Below are 19,417 nucleotides of genomic sequence, written 5' to 3'. Positions count from 1 at the left end.
GCTCTTGGCTGTATTTGTTGACAGTCTCTCTCTAGTCGTGGATTTAAACATCTTGAAATCTCACAGTAGCTTTCTTTCATGCCATGCTACATTACTGCAGACACGATAATCTGAGCCATCTGATTGGCCAGCGGTAGGCCTATAGTGCACTTGATTTGCTCTCTGGGCCTGCCAGGAAGGCAGAGTTTGTGCCCTCACACATAAAATGGTTCAAAATGGCAACAGTTCGCCTACCTGATTCAGCGCAGGGCAGCTGAATCGGGTGCACCTACCACCAACAGCCTGAGACAAATCTCTCACTCGCTCGTCTGTCTCTCTCTCTGGGTTTATCGCTAACTCTTGCTCTCTCTGGGCTTATCGCTAACTCTCGCTCTCTCTCTGGGCTTATCGCTAACTCTCGCTCTCTCTCTGGGCTTATCGCTAACTCTCGCTCTCTCTCTGGGCTTATCGCTAACTCTCGCTCTCTCTCTGGGCTTATCGCTAACTCTCGCTCTCTCTCTGGGCTTATCGCTAACTCTCGCTCTCTCTCTGGGCTTATCGCTAACTCTCGCTCTCTCTCTGGGCTTATCGCTAACTCTCGCTCTCTCTCTGGGCTTATTGCTAGTTCTCCACTCATACCTATTTTCTCTCTCTCTCCACAGACAGTATGATTCGAGTGGGAGGAGACTACCAGGCACAGATACCTGAGTTAAACCCAGGTACCAAAGAGGGAAGGGGGGGACAGAGAGGGAGGTGGATTTGATTATTTGGCTGTGTATGTGACAGATGGAGTGAGAGAAAATGAGGAATGTATGACTAACGTGTGTGTGTGTGTACAGACACTCCAAGCCGCTACAATGAGAAGGAGCAGAGGAGTATGCTGGTGTGGTGCCCCAACAGCCTCATCTCTGACGCCATGTGTAAACACACAAATTATCTGCTATCTCTGTCTCTGCTGTCTCTCTCTCTCTGCTCTCTCTCTCAATTCAATTAAAGGGCTTTATTGGCATGGGAAACATATGTTAACATTGCCAAAGCATGTGAAGTAAACAAATCTCTCGCTCTGCTCACTCTGCTCACTCTCCCCCTCTCGCCCACTCTCCCTCTCTCTGCTCACTCTCCCCCTCTCTGCTCACTCTCCCCCTCTCTGCTCACTCTCCCCCTCTCGCCCACTCTCCCCCTCTCCCCCTCTCGCCCACTCCCCCACTCTCCCCCTCTCGCCCTCTCGCCCACTCTCCCCCACTCTCCCCCTCTCGCCCACTCTCCCCCTCTCGCCCACTCTCCCCCTCTCGCCCACTCTCCCCCTCTCGCCCACTCTCCCCCTCTCGCCCACTCTCCCCCTCTCTGCTCACTCTCCCCCTCTCGCTCTGCTCACTCTCCCTCTGCTCACTCTCCCTCTGCTCACTCTCCCTCTGCTCACTCTCCCTCTGCTCACTCTCCCTCTCTCGCTCTGCTCACTCTCCCTCTCTCGCTCTGCTCACTCTCCCTCTCTCGCTCTGCTCACTCTCCCTCTCTCGCTCTGCTCACTCTCCCTCTCTCGCTCTGCTCACTCTCGCTCTGCTCACTCTCCCTCTCTCGCTCTGCTCACTCTCCCGCTCTGCTCACTCTCCCTCTGCTCACTCTGCTCACTCTCCCTCTGCTCACTCTCCCTCTCTCGCTCTGCTCCCTCTCTCGCTCTGCTCACTCTCTCGCTCTGCTCACTCTCCCGCTCTGCTCACTCCCTCTCTCGCTCTGCTCACTCTCCCGCTCTGCTCTCTCCCTCTCTCGCTCTGCTCAATCTCCCTCTCTCTGCTCACTCTGTTCAACTCTCTCGCTCTTCTCACTCTGCTCTCTCTCTCGCTCACTCTGCTCACTCTCTCCCTCTCTGCTCACTCTCCCGCTCTCTGCTCACTCTCTCCCTCTGCTCACTCTCCCGCTCTCGCTCTCTGCTCTCCCGCTCTCGCTCTCTGCTCTCCCGCTCTCGCTCTCTCTGCTCCCTTTCTCGCTCTCTCTGCTCACTCTCCCCCTCTCGCTCTCTCTGCTCACTCTCCCCCTCTCGCTCTCTCTGCTCACTCTCCCCCTCTCGCTCTCTCTGCTCACTCTCCCCCTCTCGCTCTCTCTGCTCACTCTCCCCCTCTCGCTCTCTCTGCTCACTCTCCCCCTCTCGCTCTCTCTGCTCACTCTCCCCCTCTCGCTCTCTCTGCTCTCTCTGCTCACTCTCGCTCTCTCTGCTCACTCTCGCTCTCTCTGCTCACTCTCGCCCTCTCGCTCTCTCTGCTCACTCTCGCTCTCTCTGCTCACTCTCACTCTCCCCCTCTCGCTCTCTCTGCTCACTCTCCCCCTCTCGCTCTCTCTGCTCACTCTCCCCCTCTCGCTCTCTCTGCTCACTCTCCCTCTCTCTGCTCACTCTCGCTCTCTCTGCTCACTCTCGCTCTCTCTGCTCACTCTCTCTGCTCACTCTCGCTCTCTCTGCTCACTCTCGCCCTCTCGCTCTCTCTGCTCACTCTCGCTCTCTCTGCTCACTCTCCCCCTCTCACTCTCCCCCTCTCGCTCTCTCTGCTCACTCTCCCCCTCTCACTCTCCCCCTCTCGCTCTCTCTGCTCACTCTCCCCCTCTCGCTCTCTCTGCTCACTCTCCCCCTCTCGCTCTCTCTGCTCACTCTCCCCCTCTCGCTCTCCCCCTCTCGCTCTCTCTGCTCACTCTCCCCTTCTCGCTCTCTCTGCTCTCTCTGCTCACTCTCGCTCTCTCTGCTCTCTCTGCTCACTCTCGCTCTCTCTGCTCACTCTCGCCCTCTCGCTCTCTCTGCTCACTCTCGCTCTCTCTGCTCACTCTCACTCTCCCCCTCTCGCTCTCTCTGCTCACTCTCCCCCTCTCGCTCTCTCTGCTCACTCTCCCTCTCTCTGCTCACTCTCGCTCTCTCTGCTCACTCTCGCTCTCTCTGCTCACTCTCGCTCTCTCTGCTCACTCTCGCTCTCTCTGCTCACTCTCGCTCTCTCTGCTCACTCTCGCTCTCTCTGCTCACTCTCGCCCTCTCGCTCTCTCTGCTCACTCTCGCTCTCTCTGCTCACTCTCCCCCTCTCACTCTCCCCCTCTCGCTCTCTCTGCTCACTCTCCCCCTCTCACTCTCCCCCTCTCGCTCTCTCTGCTCACTCTCCCCCTCTCGCTCTCTCTGCTCACTCTCCCCCTCTCGCTCTCTCTGCTCACTCTCCCCCTCTCGCTCTCCTCTGCTCACTCTCCCCCTCTCGCTCTCCTCTGCTCACTCTCCCCCTCTCGCTCTCCTCTGCTCCCTCTCCCCCTCTCGCTCTCTCTCCTCTGCTCTCTCTCCTCTCTCCCCCCAGTGGATGAGTATATTCTGATGGCTAAAGAGAAGCATGGCTACAACATGGAACAGGTACAGTCAATCTGACTTTAAACAGGAAATATACTGAACAAATATAAACAAAACATTTCAAAGATTTTACTGAGTTACAGTTCACAAGAAAATCAGTCAATAAAAATAAAATAAAAAAGGTACTAATCTCAGAATTTCACATGACTGGGATTACAGATATGCATCTGTTGGTCACAGATACCTTAAAAAAGTAGGGGCGTGGATCAGAAAACCAGTCAGTATTTGGTGTGACCATGTGCCTCATGCAGTGCGTAGAGTTGAGAGTAGAGTTGATCAGGCTGTTGATTGTGGCCTGTGGAATGTTGTCCCACTCCTCTTCCATGGCTGTGTGAAGTCGCTGGATATTGGCGGGAACTGGAACACGCTGTCGTACACGTCGATCCAGAGCATCCCAAACATGCTCAATGGGTGACATGTCTGGTGAGTATGCAGGCCATGGAAGAACTGGGACATTTTCAGCTTCAAGGAATTGTGTACAGATCCTTGCGATATGGGGTTGTGTATTATCCTGCTGAAACATGAGGTGATGGAGACCGATAGAAATTGGCAAAGATAAAATGCAATTGTGTTCGTTGTCCGTAGCCTATACCTGCCCGTACCATAACTCCACCGCCACCATGGGGCGCTCTGTTCACAATGTGGCCATCAGCAAACCGCTCGGCTGCACGACGCCATACAAATTCTATGGTTGGACGTACTGCCAAATTCTCTAAAACGCCTGAGGCAGAGAAATTAACGTTAAATTCTCTGGCAACACCTCTGGTGGACAATCCTGGAGTCAGCAAACAAATTTCACACTCCCTTGTCCCCCAGCACAAGGTGCACCTGTGTAATGATTGTGCTGTTTTAATCAGCTTCTTGATACGCCACACCGGTGGATGGATTATTTTGGCAAAGTAGAAATGCTCACTAATAGGGATGTAAACAAATTTGTTCACAATTTTGAGTGAAATAATCATTTTGTGTATATGGGACATTTCTGGGATCTTTTATTTCAGCTCATGAAACATGGGACCAACACTTTACATGTTGTGTTTTATATTTATGTTCTGTGTAGTTATCTCAGAGCTCTGGTTCAAAATAATGCACTAAATAGGGAATAAGGTGACACTGGGAATTAATCCTCCTGTCTGTCCCCCTCCCCTGGGTCAAAATGTCACTGATCTCTCTCTGTCTGTCCCCCTCCCCTGGGTCAAAATGTCACTGCTCTCTCTTTGTCCGCCACCCCTGGGTCAAAATGTCACTGCTCTCTCTTTGTCCCCCACCCCTGGGTCAAAATGTCACTGCTCTCTCTTTGTCCCCCACCCCTGGGTCAAAATGTCACTTCTCTCTCTGTCTGTCCCCCTATCCTGGGTCAAAATGTTACTTCTTTTTGTCTCTCTCTGTCCCCCTCCCCTGGGTCTAAATGTCACTGCTCTCTGTCTGTCTGTCTGTCTGTCTGTCTGTCTGTCTGTCTGTCTGTCTGTCTGTCTGTCTGTCTGTCTGTCCAGGCCCTGGGTCTAAATGTCACTGCTCTCTGTCTGTCTGTCTAGGCCCTGTCTCTAAATGTAACTGCTCTCTGTCTGTCTGTCTGTCCAGGCCCTGGGTCTAAATGTTACTGCTATCTGTCTGTCTGTCTGTCCAGGCACTGTCTCTAAATGTAACTGCTCTCTGTCTGTCTGTCTGTCCAGGCCCTGGGTCTAAATGTTACTGCTCTCTGTCTGTCTGTCCAGGCCCTGGGTCTAAATGTCACTGCTCTCTGTCTGTCTGTCCAGGCCCTGGGTCTAAATGTTACTGCTCTCTGTCCAGGCCCTGGGTCTAAATGTCACTTCTCTCTCTCGCTCTCTCTGTCTGTCCCCCTATCCTGGGTCAAAATGTTACTTCTCTCTGTCTGTCCCCCTCCCCTGGGTCAAAATGTCACTGCTCTCTCTTTCTGTCCCCCACCCCTGGGTCAAAATGTCACTTCTCTCTCTGTCTGTCCCCCTATCCTGGGTCAAAATGTTACTTCTCTCTCTGTCCCCCTCCCCTGGGTCAAAATGTCACTGCTCTCTCTTTCTGTCCCCCACCCCTGGGTCAAAATGTCACTTCTCTCTCTGTCTGTCCCCCTATCCTGGGTCAAAATGTCACTGCTCTCTGTCTGTCTGTCTCTCTCTCTGTCTGTCCCCCTCCCCTGGGTCTAAATGTTACTGCTCTCTGTCTGTCTGTCTGTCCAGGCCCTGGGTCTAAATGTAACTGCTCTCTGTCTGTCTGTCTGTCTGTCCAGGCCCTGTCTCTAAATGTCACTGCTCTCTGTCTGTCTGTCTGTCTAGGCCCTGGGTCTAAATGTCCCTGCTGTCTGTCTGTCTGTCTGTCCAGGCCCTGGGGATGCTGCTGTGGCATAAACATGATGTGGAGTGTTCCCTTGCTGACCTGGCTAACTTCACTCCCTTTCCTGAGGAGTGGACCGTAGAGGACAAGGTCCTGTTTGAACAGGCCTTCAGCTTCCATGGCAAGAGCTTCCATCGTATACAACAGATGGTGAGGACACTTACTGGGGAGCTACACTGGAGCGTTGTGAAAACACGGTTTAACCTGTTTACACTGGAGAACCAGAGTGTAATTTTAATCTCACCCCCCTCCCTCTCTCGCTCTGCCCCCCACTCCCTCTCTCTCGCTCTGTCCCCCTCTCCCTCTCTCTCGCTCTGTCCCCCACTCCCTCTCTCTCGCTCCCCCCTCCCTCTCTCTCGCTCCCCCCTCCTCCCTCTCTCGCTCTGCCCCCCCCCTCTCTCGCCCCCCCCCCCTTCTCTCTGTAGCTGCCTGATAAGCTGGTCTCAGGCCTGGTCCGGTACTACTACAGCTGGAAGAAGACCAGGACCAGAACCAGTGTTATGGACCGACAGGCTAGAAGACTGGTCAGAAAGACAGACAAGGAAGATGGGTGAGGAGGAGAGAGTGAGAGGGGAAAGGAATGGAGGGGGTAGGGAGGAATGGAGTGTGTAAGGAGGAGAGAGGGAAGGAATGGAGGGGTGGGAGGTGGACAGGAGGGAGACATGGGGAGGGGAGAGACCTAGAGAACACAAACTATATATACCTCGGCCTAAACATCAGCGCCACAGGTAACTTCCACTTAGCTGTGAACGAGCTGAGAAACAAGGCAAGAAGGGCCTTCTATGCCATTTTTAAAAGGAACAAAATTCGACATACACAAGGGCTCCCGAGTGGCGCAGCGGTCTAAGGCACTGTATCTCAGTGCTAGAGGCGTCACTACAGACCCTGGTTTGATTCCAGGCTGTTTCACAACCAGCTGTGATTGGGAGTCCCTATTTTGTTTATCTGTCGGCCCCTGGCCCTGTGTGTAGCTAACTGACCCTCTCTGCCCATTCATCGCCATATACCTGTTGTTGTTGTCCTAGCTCTTTACCCGTTGTTGTCTTAGCTCTCCCAATCAACACCTGTGATTTCTTTATGCCGCTCTCTAATGTCAATATGCCTTGTATACTGTTGTTTAGGGCAGCTCTCATTGTTTTATTTTACTGCGGAGCCCCTAGTCCTGCTCAACATGCCTCAGATAGCCCCCTTGTCCCACCCCCCACATGCGGAGACCGCACCTAGCTTAACTGGTGCCTCCAGAGATCAGAGATGCAACCACTCTCATCGTCACTCAATGCCTAGGTTTACCTCCACTGTACTCGCACCCTACCATACCCTTGTCTGTACATTATGCCCTGAATCTATCCTACCACGCCCAGAAATCTGCTCCTTTTATTCTCTGTTCCCAGCGCACTAGACGACCAGTTCTTATAGCTTTTAGCCGTACCCTCATCCTACTCCTCCGTTCCTCTAGTGATGTTTATTTTACATTTCATTTATTTATTTCACCTTTATTTAACCAGGTAGGCAGTTGAGAACAAGTTCTCATTTACAGTGTGTGCAAATGAAGTAAGGAGGTAAGGCAATAAATAGGCCAACAGTAGTGAAGAAATTACAATATAGCAATTTACACTGGAGTGATAGATGTGCAGATGAGGATGTGCAAGTAGAAATACTGGTGTGCAAAAGAGCAGAAAAACAAAAACATATGGGGATGAGGTAGTTATTTACAGATGGGCTATCTACAGATGGGCTGTGTACAGCTGCAGCAAGTGGTAAGCTGCTCAGATAGCTGACGCTTAAAGTTAGTGAGGGAGATATGTCTCCAGCTTCAGTGATTTTTGCAATTCGTTCCAGTCATTGGCAGCAGAGAACTGGAAGGAAAGGCGGCCAAAGTAGGAATTGGCTTTGGGGATGACCAGTGAAATAGACCTGCTCCACCCTGCTATTTGTGGCAGGGAGGTTAGAGAGAGACGAGGGGGGGGGTTTAGAGTGAGATTTGAAAGGGTAAAGAGATTGAAAGTAAGAATGTACAAAATGAATCGCTCTGTCACTTATCCCTCCCCCTTCTCTTTATCCCTCCCTCTCTCCATCCCTTTTCTCTCCCTTCCTCAGTAATGATGAGATAGAGGGAGACCCGGGCAGCGATAGCGACTTTGAGATCGACACCAAGAAAGAGGTGAGCAGAATGAAGTGTTCCTCTTCTCCTGAGTGGCACAGTGGTCTAAGGCACTGCATCTCTGTGCTGGAGGCGTCACTACAGACCCCGGTTCGATTCCGGGCTGTATCACAACCTGCCACGATCGGGAGTTCCATAGGGCAGCGCACAAGGGGAGGGTTTGGCCGTCATTGTACATAAGAATTTGTTCTTAACTGACTTGCCTAGTTAAATAAAGGTTAAATGTCTGTGTACGGACCCTCCAGACAGTGAAGCAGCAGAGCTCCAGTGGTTCTGGAGGAGAGAGGGGAGCGCCAGGCCGGTCTAACCCACAGAGGAAGGAGTCTGTTGGGGCTCAGTACCGCCACCACCCCCTGAGAGCTCGTCGGAGACCACCTAAAGGTACCTTAGACACACACTGGGTTTCTTTATCCAGGTGTGCGCGTGCGTTAGTGTTGCATGGTATACCGAAACTTTTTTCGATTTAAAAACAAAAGTTCGTTACTGGAATTTTTGTTACGTTCAGAACTCAAACTTCTGTCAATGTCTTGAGAGACCGAAGTCTGTCAGCGCATCCCTTTTATAGAGCAAAGTGCCTGGTCCACTGAGTCATTCATTACTAGTGCCATCTGGCATGTAGAAACTGTTAATTACTGTTCTCAAAACAATGTCCATACAGGCTGGAAAAACTTTACAATGCAGTTATGTACCTGTAGCTTCCAGCTAGCTTTGTAGGCTAACTTTCCTTGCTAGCTTACAGCTGAAGCTTTTGTCACGTTCCCCAGCAAGAAAACCAACAAAGAGTCCCTGACAACAACAACCAAAACAAAGTAGGCGGGGTTTTAGGGGGTAAAAACTGGAACCTAAGACACTCACCATGAGAGCCACTAAATTTGCCCAAGAAGAGGAAAACAAAAGAAAAACCCACACCAAAACTTAAAGACTGGTAACAAACCAAAACAAAAACAGGGAAGATCAGATAAAGGAATGTTTGTCTAGAAATCGAAATTTGGAGCGCCAACTAAAAGGTGTTAACCTAACACATCTACCAAGACAACTGGAGCACTGGGCCAGCACAGGTGTAACACCTTCCCACTAACGAGATGGACAACCAGCACAGGTGTAACACCTTCCCACTAACGAGATGGACAACCAGCACAGGTGTAACACCTTCCCACTAACGAGATGGACAACCAGCACAGGTGTAACACCTTCCCACTAACGAGATGGACAACCAGCACAGGTGAAACACCTTCCCACTAACGAGATGGACAACCAGCACAGGTGTAACACCTTCCCACTAACGAGATGGATAACCAGCACAGGTGTAACACCTTCCCACTAACGAGATGGACAACCAGCACAGGTGAAACACCTTCCCACTAACGATGGACAACCAGCACAGGTGTAACACCTTCCCACTAACGAGATGGACAACCAGCACAGGTGAAACACCTTCCCACTAACGAGATGGACAACCAGCACAGGTGTAACACCTTCCCACTAACGAGATGGATAACCAGCACAGGTGTAACACCTTCCCACTAACGAGATGGACAACCAGCACAGGTGTAACACCTTCCCACTAACGAGATGGACAACCAGCACAGGTGTAACACCTTCCCACTAACGAGATGGACAACCAGCACAGGTGTAACACCTTCCCACTAACGAGATGGACAACCAGCACAGGTGTAACACCTTCCCACTAACGAGATGGACAACCAGCACAGGTGTAACACCTTCCCACTAACGAGATGGACAACCAGCACAGGTGTAACACCTTCCCACTAACGAGATGGACAACCAGCACAGGTGTAACACCTTCCCACTAACGAGATGGACAACCAGCACAGGTGTAACACCTTCCCACTAACGAGATGGACAACCAGCACAGGTGTAACACCTTCCCACTAACGAGATGGACAACCAGCACAGGTGTAACACCTTCCCACTAACGAGATGGACAACCAGCACAGGTGTAACACCTTCCCACTAACGAGATGGACAACCAGCACAGGTGTAACACCTTCCCACTAACGAGATGGACAACCAGCACAGGTGTAACACCTTCCCACTAACGAGATGGACAACCAGCACAGGTGTAACACCTTCCCACTAACGAGATGGACAACCAGCACAGGTGTAACACCTTCCCACTAACGAGATGGACAACCAGCACAGGTGTAACACCTTCCCACTAACGAGATGGACAACCAGCACAGGTGTAACACCTTCCCACTAACGAGATGGACAACCAGCACAGGTGTAACACCTTCCCACTAACGAGATGGACAACCAGCACAGGTGTAACACCTTCCCACTAACGAGATGGACAACCAGCACAGGTGTAACACCTTCCCACTAACGAGATGGACAACCAGCACAGGTGTAACACCTTCCCACTAACGAGATGGACAACCAGCACAGGTGTAACACCTTCCCACTAACGAGATGGACAACCAGCACAGGTGTAACACCTTCCCACTAACGAGATGGACAACCAGCACAGGTGTAACACCTTCCCACTAACGAGATGGACAACCAGCACAGGTGTAACACCTTCCCACTAACGAGATGGACAACCAGCACAGGTGTAACACCTTCCCACTAACGAGATGGACAACCAGCACAGGTGTAACACCTTCCCACTAACGAGATGGACAACCAGCACAGGTGTAACACCTTCCCACTAACGAGATGGACAACCAGCACAGGTGTAACACCTTCCCACTAACGAGATGGACAACCAGCACAGGTGTAACACCTTCCCACTAACGAGATGGACAACCAGCACAGGTGTAACACCTTCCCACTAACGAGATGGACAACCAGCACAGGTGTAACACCTTCCCACTAACGAGATGGACAACCAGCACAGGTGTAACACCTTCCCACTAACGAGATGGACAACCAGCACAGGTGTAACACCTTCCCACTAACGAGATGGACAACCAGCACAGGTGTAACACCTTCCCACTAACGAGATGGACAACCAGCACAGGTGTAACACCTTCCCACTAACGAGATGGACAACCAGCACAGGTGTAACACCTTCCCACTAACGAGATGGACAACCAGCACAGGTGTAACACCTTCCCACTAACGAGATGGACAACCAGCACAGGTGTAACACCTTCCCACTAACGAGATGGACAACCAGCACAGGTGTAACACCTTCCCACTAACGAGATGGACAACCAGCACAGGTGTAACACCTTCCCACTAACGAGATGGACAACCAGCACAGGTGTAACACCTTCCCACTAACGAGATGGACAACCAGCACAGGTGTAACACCTTCCCACTAACGAGATGGACAACCAGCACAGGTGTAACACCTTCCCACTAACGAGATGGACAACCAGCACAGGTGTAACACCTTCCCACTAACGAGATGGACAACCAGCACAGGTGTAACACCTTCCCACTAACGAGATGGACAACCAGCACAGGTGTAACACCTTCCCACTAACGAGATGGACAACCAGCACAGGTGTAACACCTTCCCACTAACGAGATGGACAACCAGCACAGGTGTAACACCTTCCCACTAACGAGATGGACAACCAGCACAGGTGTAACACCTTCCCACTAACGAGATGGACAACCAGCACAGGTGTAACACCTTCCCACTAACGAGATGGACAACCAGCACAGGTGTAACACCTTCCCACTAACGAGATGGACAACCAGCACAGGTGTAACACCTTCCCACTAACGAGATGGACAACCAGCACAGGTGTAACACCTTCCCACTAACGAGATGGACAACCAGCACAGGTGTAACACATACTGACTAACGAGGTGACACCAATCGGTGTGCCCCCATACGTGCTGAAGTACAACCTCAAAACATAAATGGAAAAACCAAAACCTGTAACATCTTCCTCCTATTATTTTTGTTGGACAAGTTTGCTCATCACCAACAGGAAACAACCATCTCACAACATAATCAGCTTAAATGTACTGCCGTCTCCAATATAAACATGGTGTCTTGGCTGTCAATAATTAAATGCCAGATAGAAAAGCCACCTTTTTTTATTTAGTTTTTAAATGTGTATGGGTTTTGTTTTTGGTTTGGAAAATATTTTTTTATTTACCTTTTTTTGTTTTTTGGACATAGTTTGCTTTTAAAAAAACTCTGAAGTTTTGGGAAAAACTCACGTATGCTTCTAGAACGCAAAACGTACAGTCAAAATAAATTGTGAGCCAGAGAGCTACCCACTGGCTTAACACAAAACACCAAACTTATTGACTGAAAGACAATCAGCAACCAAGTTGTCCTCACCACAGACATGTCTGATTTCAAGGGGAAACTCCTGCAACATCCATAGTAACTTTCCCGTCGTGAGGAAAGTTACCACCTCATTGTGGAGCTTCTCTCTTTTCAGCGTTCGGTCGATTAGACTTGTTGTTGGATCGAGGCTACAATGTTGTGCTCTAGTACATTTGTGTGAGTTGGCACATCTGAGTGTAAACCCTGATATTCTAAAAGTAGTGAGACAATGGTGCCAAAAAGACATCAAGGTTTTCTAGAATCTCTGAGTTACTCAACCGGTACGGGGTGTATTGGGCTTTCCTCGTGCTCTTGAGGACGACTATAGTCAACGATGACACTAGTGGCCACAGGCAGAACATCAATACCGGTTTCCAACAACATCGTCACCCGATCGTAGCAGTTGAAGTACGGTTTCAACATGTTGACATGACACAGCCAGGTTTTTTCTGCTGACTTGATGTCCAAATACGAGCCGGTTCGAATTAAAACCGAGAGATTCCTGCACAACCTCCCGCGCTGTAAACAGTACAAGAGAAAAACTCAAAGCAGTAAGCTCTCAACATAGACCTCAAAGTCTGATAATCTCCCAAGAGCCTCTGGGCGGTAGGCACCAGAGGGACAACGTGCTACACCCAAGACCCTTGACATGAAACTCAAACCTTGGTCCGCCTGCACTACCTGCTGAAGCCAGGAACGTTGAAAAGAACGCCGCCGGGGTTAAGAGAAACTGCTTCCCGCTCTTCGCTCGGGGCAACGGACCATCACAATCCACCAGAACCCCGCTGAAAGGTTAGTCAAAAGCAGGAATAGGCTGCAACCGGTACAGCTTGGTTCAGTTTACCCGTATGTTGGCAAACGCCACAGGATTTACAGTGAGCCACAACATCCTGTTTCAGACCAGGTCAGCAGAAGTTATGCAAGATACGGTCACACGTCTTGTTGACCCCATGATGGCCTGACATACTTCCATCGTGACCCAACCTCGGTATCTCTTGTCGAGGCGTAACTGGAACAGCAATTTGAGATACACTGGGCCACAATACACTTGCCAGGAAGTGGTGTGAGAACGCCATCTCCTCATCAGAACGCCATCTCCGTCAAAAGTAACCCACACGAACTTCATCAAACTCCTCTGGACGTATCTCAACTAAAAGAGGGAAACGTCCTTACTCTGTTCAGCAATCGGCTGTTTCCTAGACCTTAAAGTGTCAACCGGTCTTCCTTCAGCGGTCCTACAAAATCACTCACCTTTGTGGTTTTCAAAGGGGAGATGAACTTAGGAGTTTCTCCCCCCCCCCCCCCCCCCAGATTTCTCAATATCCAATTGGTAGTTAGTCTTGCCCCGTCGCTGCAACTCCCGTAACGGACTCAGGAGAGGCAAAGTCTGGAGACGCATGGCTCTCGACAACGCATCTCTGCCAAGCCGCGCCGTTTCTTGACACACTGCTCGCTTAACCCGGAAGCCAGCAGCACCGATGTGTCGGAGGAAACACCGTACATCTGGCGACCGCAGTCAGCGTGCAATACACCCGGCCCGCCACAAGGAGTCGCTAGAGCGTGATGGGACAAGGACATACCGGCCAATTGTGCGCCGCCGAATGGGTCTCCTAGTCGCGGCCGGCTGCGAAACAGCCTGGGATCAAACAAGGGTCTGTAGTGAGCCCTAGACCGCTGCGCCACTCGGAAGGCCCAACTTGGGAGGTTCACCAAAATCATGATCACCCATAAACGTCTCAGACAGATCAACCATGGTGGGATCGCTGACATCCTCAACGCCAGACTTGCTCCCGGTAACTTTCTTAGACGGAGCACGTGTAACGGCACACTGTGGAAACACTTTAGGGTACTTTTCTGATAACCCATCAGGTTCCTCTACTCTGAGTACTGAGTTCCTTACAAACGACAGGATTTGGCACGACCTTCCCTCCAGCCAAATCGTTTCCAAAAATGTACGAGACCCCCTTTACCGGTAGGCTAGGCCTCACTACAACGACGACGGAACCATAAATAAGATCAGATTCGAGTTCCACATTTATACAAATTAACTTCATGCAACTCATCTCCACTCCTCGTACTAACACACTGTAGCCAGTTGCTGAAGCGTCATAGGCAGAACACCATCCAAAATGAAGGACTGGGTCCGCCCCGGTGTCTCGCAGTATCTTCACCTGCTGCTCAACAGCATCGCTACTCTGCAGACACACAAACCCATCTGAAACAAAGGTTTCATACACATCTGATCCAAAGTCTTGTTTAGGAGATACACCACTCCTCATCAGAGGCCTAACGGGCTGGAGTGTTCCCAGTCCTCATCAGAGACCTAATGGGCTGGAGTGTTCCCAGTCAGTGTTCCCAGTCCCCATCAGAGACCTAATGGGCTGGAGTGTTCCCAGTCCCCATCAGAGACCTAATGGGCTGGAGTGTTCCCAGTCCCAACCAGAGACCTAATGGGCTGGAGTGTTCCCAGTCCCAACCAGAGACCTAATGGGCTGCAGAGTTCCCAGTCCGCACCAGAGACCTAATGGGCTGGAGTGTTCCCAGTCCCAACCAGAGGCCTAACGGGCTGGAGTGTTCCCAGTCCCCATCAGAGGCCTAACGGGCTGGAGTGTTCCCAGTCCCCATCAGAGGCCTAACGGGCTGGAGTGTTCCCAGTCCCCATCAGAGGCCTAACGGGCTGGAGTGTTCCCAGTCCCAACCAGAGACCTAATGGGCTGGAGTGTTCCCAGTCCCAACCAGAGGCCTAATGGGCTGGAGTGTTCCCAGTCCCAACCAGAGACCTGATGGGCTGGAGTGTTCCCAGTCCCAACCAGAGACCTAACGGGCTGGAGTGTTCCCAGTCCCCATCAGAGGCCTAACGGGCTGGAGTGTTCCCAGTCCCCATCAGAGGCCTAACGGGCTGGAGTGTTCCCAGTCCCAACCAGAGACCTAATGGGCTGGAGTGTTCCCAGTCCCAACCAGAGGCCTAATGGGCTGGAGTGTTCCCAGTCCCAACCAGAGACCTGATGGGCTGGAGTGTTCCCAGTCCCAACCAGAGACCTAATGAGCTGGAGAGTGGAAACATTATTATTATTTTTTCTGCCGATTCTTTATCTTAGGGCACTGTAGAATTGGACTGAAACCTCTTAGTAAGGAGGTGACTTCTCTGAATTGCTTTTTGCATAGGGATAATAACTACGGGGTGCATTGTTTGTGAAGGTCATTGTTTGTGAAGGTCATTGTTTGTGAAGGTCATTGTTTGTGAAGGTCATTTTATGTGTCATCACAAACATCTGCAGCTTTCTCGAGTGAGATCCTTGTGCTCATAAATGTAGGTCGCAACCCTTTTCTGAAGACAATTCTTGAAACTGCTCGAGAAGTATGAGTCTTTAAATCCTCAAGGGTCTTGACCTCTTGAGAGCCACCGATCAAAAAAAATAAAAATACATAGTTGTTCCCTTGCCAACTCAATGTGGCTTTGTAATTCACATCCATTCACTTCCCTAGTACTTTGTTTGTGATAATAGGCAAACAAGATGATTTCAAAGCTGATTGTCTGTAAAAAAACAAAAAACTGTTAATTCACTTAGTCTTCCTCACCACCAAAAACGAATTCCCTTCTTTGTCTCTCTCACCTCCCGTCTGGTTTCCACTACATTCCATATTCTGCCTCATGCACGACCTCATTACTTAGAGACTGTGCACACTTTTATAAAAGAAGAGATCGAATCTGCTATGCAAATGTTGTTAATCGGTATAATAAAATATCTCCTTGCAGTTGCCAATAAAATCGTGACGGAGTGTAATACATATAAGTTATGTTCCCTCTCTCTCTCTGTGTGTGTGTGTATTAACACACTCCTCTCTCTCTCTGTGTGTATTAACACACTCTCTCTCCTCTGTGTGTATTAACACACTCCTCTCTCTCTGTGTGTATTAACACACTCTCTCTCCTCTGTGTGTATTAACACACTCCTCTCTCTCTGTGTGTATTAACACACTCTCTCTCCTCTGTGTGTATTAACACACTCCTCTCTCCTCTGTGTGTATTAACACACTCTCTCTCCTCTGTGTGTATTAACACACTCCTCTCTCTCTCTGTGTGTATTAACACACTCTCTCTCCTCTGTGTGTATTAACACACTCTCTCTCCTCTGTGTGTATTAACACACTCCTCTCTCTCTGTGTGTATTAACACACTCCTCTCTCTCTCTGTGTGTATTAACACACTCTCTCTCCTCTGTGTGTATTAACACACTCTCTCTCCTCTGTGTGTATTAACACACTCTCTCTCCTCTGTGTGTATTAACACACTCTCTCTCCTCTGTGTGTATTAACACACTCTCTCTCCTCTGTGTGTATTAACACACTCTCTCTCCTCTGTGTGTATTAACACACTCCTCTCTCCTCTGTGTGTATTAACACACTCTCTCTCCTCTGTGTGTATTAACACACTCTCTCTCCTCTGTGTGTATTAACACACTCTCTCTCCTCTGTGTGTATTAACACACTCCTCTCTCCTCTGTGTGTATTAACACACTCTCTCTCCTCTGTGTGTATTAACACACTCTCTCTCCTCTGTGTGTATTAACACACTCTCTCTCCTCTGTGTGTATTAACACACTCTCTCTCCTCTGTGTGTATTAACACACTCTCTCTCCTCTGTGTGTATTAACACACTCTCTCTCCTCTGTGTGTATTAACACACTCCTCTCTCTCTCTGTGTGTATTAACACACTCCTCTCTCTCTCTGTGTGTATTAACACACTCTCTCTCCTCTGTGTGTATTAACACACTCTCTCTCCTCTGTAAAGGCATGCATCTGAACCCCAAGGACATCATGGCTGTGTCAGCCAATCACCACCATGGCTCTGGCAGACAGCTAGACACACACCTGGTGTCACTCAAGAGACGGGTATACACACAGACCATACACACAGACCACACACACACACACACACACACACACACACACACACATCACTTATAGAGTAATAGATTCTCTCTCTCTCCGTCTGTCTCTCTCTGTGTGTCTCAGGTCCAGAGTATTAAGCAGAACAACAGTAGTATGAAACACTGTCTAGACGAGGGCATCGACAACCTGCGTCCTACAGGGGTACATACATTTCCTTATTTAACTTCCTCTTCCCTGTCTTCCGGAGATACCCAAGTAGGTCTTCTCTACACCAGGGGTGTGTCTCAATAGGCTAAAGTTCCTTCATCTATACTAGTGGTGTCTAACATACGGCACGTGGGTGGGTCCAATCTGGCCCGCGGGTGATTAGAGTAAAAAAATATAAAACCTTTAAAAATTTTTTTTTAACCAAATGGAAACTGTGTAGAAATGATCATGGGATCTCAGACTGTGTCACAGACGACCGTAACCGGGAGTCCCATAGGTCAGCGCACAATTGTCCCAGTGTTGTCGTCCGGGTTAGGGGAAGGTTTGGCCGGGTGGCTTTCCTTAGCTTATCGCACTCTAGCGACTCCTTGTGGTGGGCCAGGCGCCTGCAAGCTGACTTCAGTTGAACGGTGTTTCCGCCGACATATTAGCTCTCTCTTCAGTTGTCGAAAAAGGGGATAAAATATTTATTTATATATATTACCAGTCAAAAGTTTGGACACAACTAAGAGTTTGTCATTATTTTTTACTATTTTCTATATTGTAAAATAACAGTCAAGACATCAAAACTGTGAAATAACACATATGGAATCATGTAGTAACCAAAAAAGTGTTAAACAAATCAAAATAGATTTTAGATTCGTCAAAGTAGTCAGCCTTTGCACACTCTTGGCATTCTTTCAACCAGCTTCATGAGGTAGTTAGTTACCTGGAATGCATTTCCAGGTGACTGGAAAAGTCAAAACTTTTGACTGGTACTGTATATAATGGGCCTACATTACAACATTTTCTTGACTGTCCAGCTCTAATAATCACTTGACATTCAGTGGGCATCAAATCAATGGATATTGGACTATTTTTTTGTAAAATTGACGGCAAGGAAATAAAACACATTTTTAGTACGGCTCTCCGGACCTCGTTGAAGACAGAATGCAGCCTGCGGGGGAAAATGAGTTTGACACCCCCTGATCTACACCCTCATCACTTCTCTAGGGTAGGGGGCAGCATTTTCACGTTTAAATGAAAAGCATACCCAAATTCAACTGCTAGCTACTCATCCCCAGAAGATAAGATATGCATATTATTAGTAGATTTGGGTAGAAAACACTCTGAAGTTTCTAAAACTGTTTGAATCATGTCTGTGAGTATCACAGAACTTATTTAGCAGGCAAAACCCCAAGGACAAACCATTCATATTTTTGTTGTTGTTGAGGTCACTCTTTTCAATGGGGAAACCAGATTTCTAAGCGAATTGCTTGCAGTTCCTACGACTTCCACTGGATGTCCTGAGAAATTGGTTGAAGTTATTCCTTTGTGTAATGAAGAAATACGGCCATCTTGAAGTCGAGTCACTCTAGGTGTCCTGTTTGATTGAAGCGCGTGACCAGAAAGCATGCTACATTTGGTTTTAATCCTGTATTGAACACAGATCATCCCGTCTTCAATTTTATCGATTATTTACTTTAAAAAATACCTAAAGTTGTATTACAAAAGTGGTTTGAAATTTTTTGTCCAAGTTTACAGGTAACCGTTGAGATATTTTGTCGTCACGTTTGAGCAAGTTGGAACCTGTGTTTTTCTGGATCAAACGCGCCAAATAAATGGACATTTATCGACGGAATTAATCGAACAAAAGGACCATTTGTGATGTTTATGGGACATATTGGAGTGCCAACAGAAGCTCGTCAAAGGTAAGGCATGAATTATATTTTTATTTCTGCGTTTTGTCGCGCCTGCAGGGTTGAAATATGCGTATCTCTCTTTGTTTACAAAGTTGCTATACTCAGATAATAGCATCGTATGCTTTCACCGAAAAGCCTATTTGAATTCTGACATGTTGGCTGGATTCACAACCAGTGTAGCTTTAATTTGGTATCTTTCATGTGTGATTTAATGAAAGTTTGATTTTATAGTAATTTTTATAGTAATTCATTTGAATATGGCGCTCTGCATTTTCTCAGGCTTTTTGCCAAGTGAGACAGTAGCGTCCCGCCTAAACTCAGATTTTTGGATATAAATATGAACTTTACCGAACAAAGAATACATGTATTGTGTAACATGAGTGTCATCTGATGAAGACCATCAAAGGTTAGTGATTCATTTTATCTCTTTCTGCTTTTTGTTACTGCTCTCTTTGGCTGGCAAAATGGCTGTCTTTTTCTGTGACTTGGCTCATACCTAACAATCGTTTGGTGTGCTTTC

General features: G+C 48.9%; 1 protein-coding gene across 1 annotated transcript in view; it reads left to right on the top strand.

Annotated features, from left to right (window-relative positions):
- rcor2 (REST corepressor 2) overlaps nt 1-19,417 on the top strand; it is a 30,374-nt gene that overhangs the window by 8,029 nt on the left and 2,928 nt on the right. The window contains exons 3-11 of the mRNA XM_055901540.1: nt 642-698; nt 819-899; nt 3,297-3,349; nt 5,684-5,845; nt 6,121-6,245; nt 7,793-7,856; nt 8,102-8,237; nt 16,908-17,008; nt 17,132-17,209. Of these exons, the coding sequence (XP_055757515.1) occupies nt 642-698; nt 819-899; nt 3,297-3,349; nt 5,684-5,845; nt 6,121-6,245; nt 7,793-7,856; nt 8,102-8,237; nt 16,908-17,008; nt 17,132-17,209 (857 nt within the window). The remainder of the gene's footprint in view (nt 1-641; nt 699-818; nt 900-3,296; nt 3,350-5,683; nt 5,846-6,120; nt 6,246-7,792; nt 7,857-8,101; nt 8,238-16,907; nt 17,009-17,131; nt 17,210-19,417) is intronic.

The sequence above is a fragment of the Salvelinus fontinalis genome, chromosome 36 (genome assembly GCF_029448725.1).
Source record: "Salvelinus fontinalis isolate EN_2023a chromosome 36, ASM2944872v1, whole genome shotgun sequence".
NCBI lineage: Eukaryota > Metazoa > Chordata > Actinopteri > Salmoniformes > Salmonidae > Salvelinus > Salvelinus fontinalis.
This window is presented reverse-complemented; position numbering and strand designations above follow the sequence as displayed.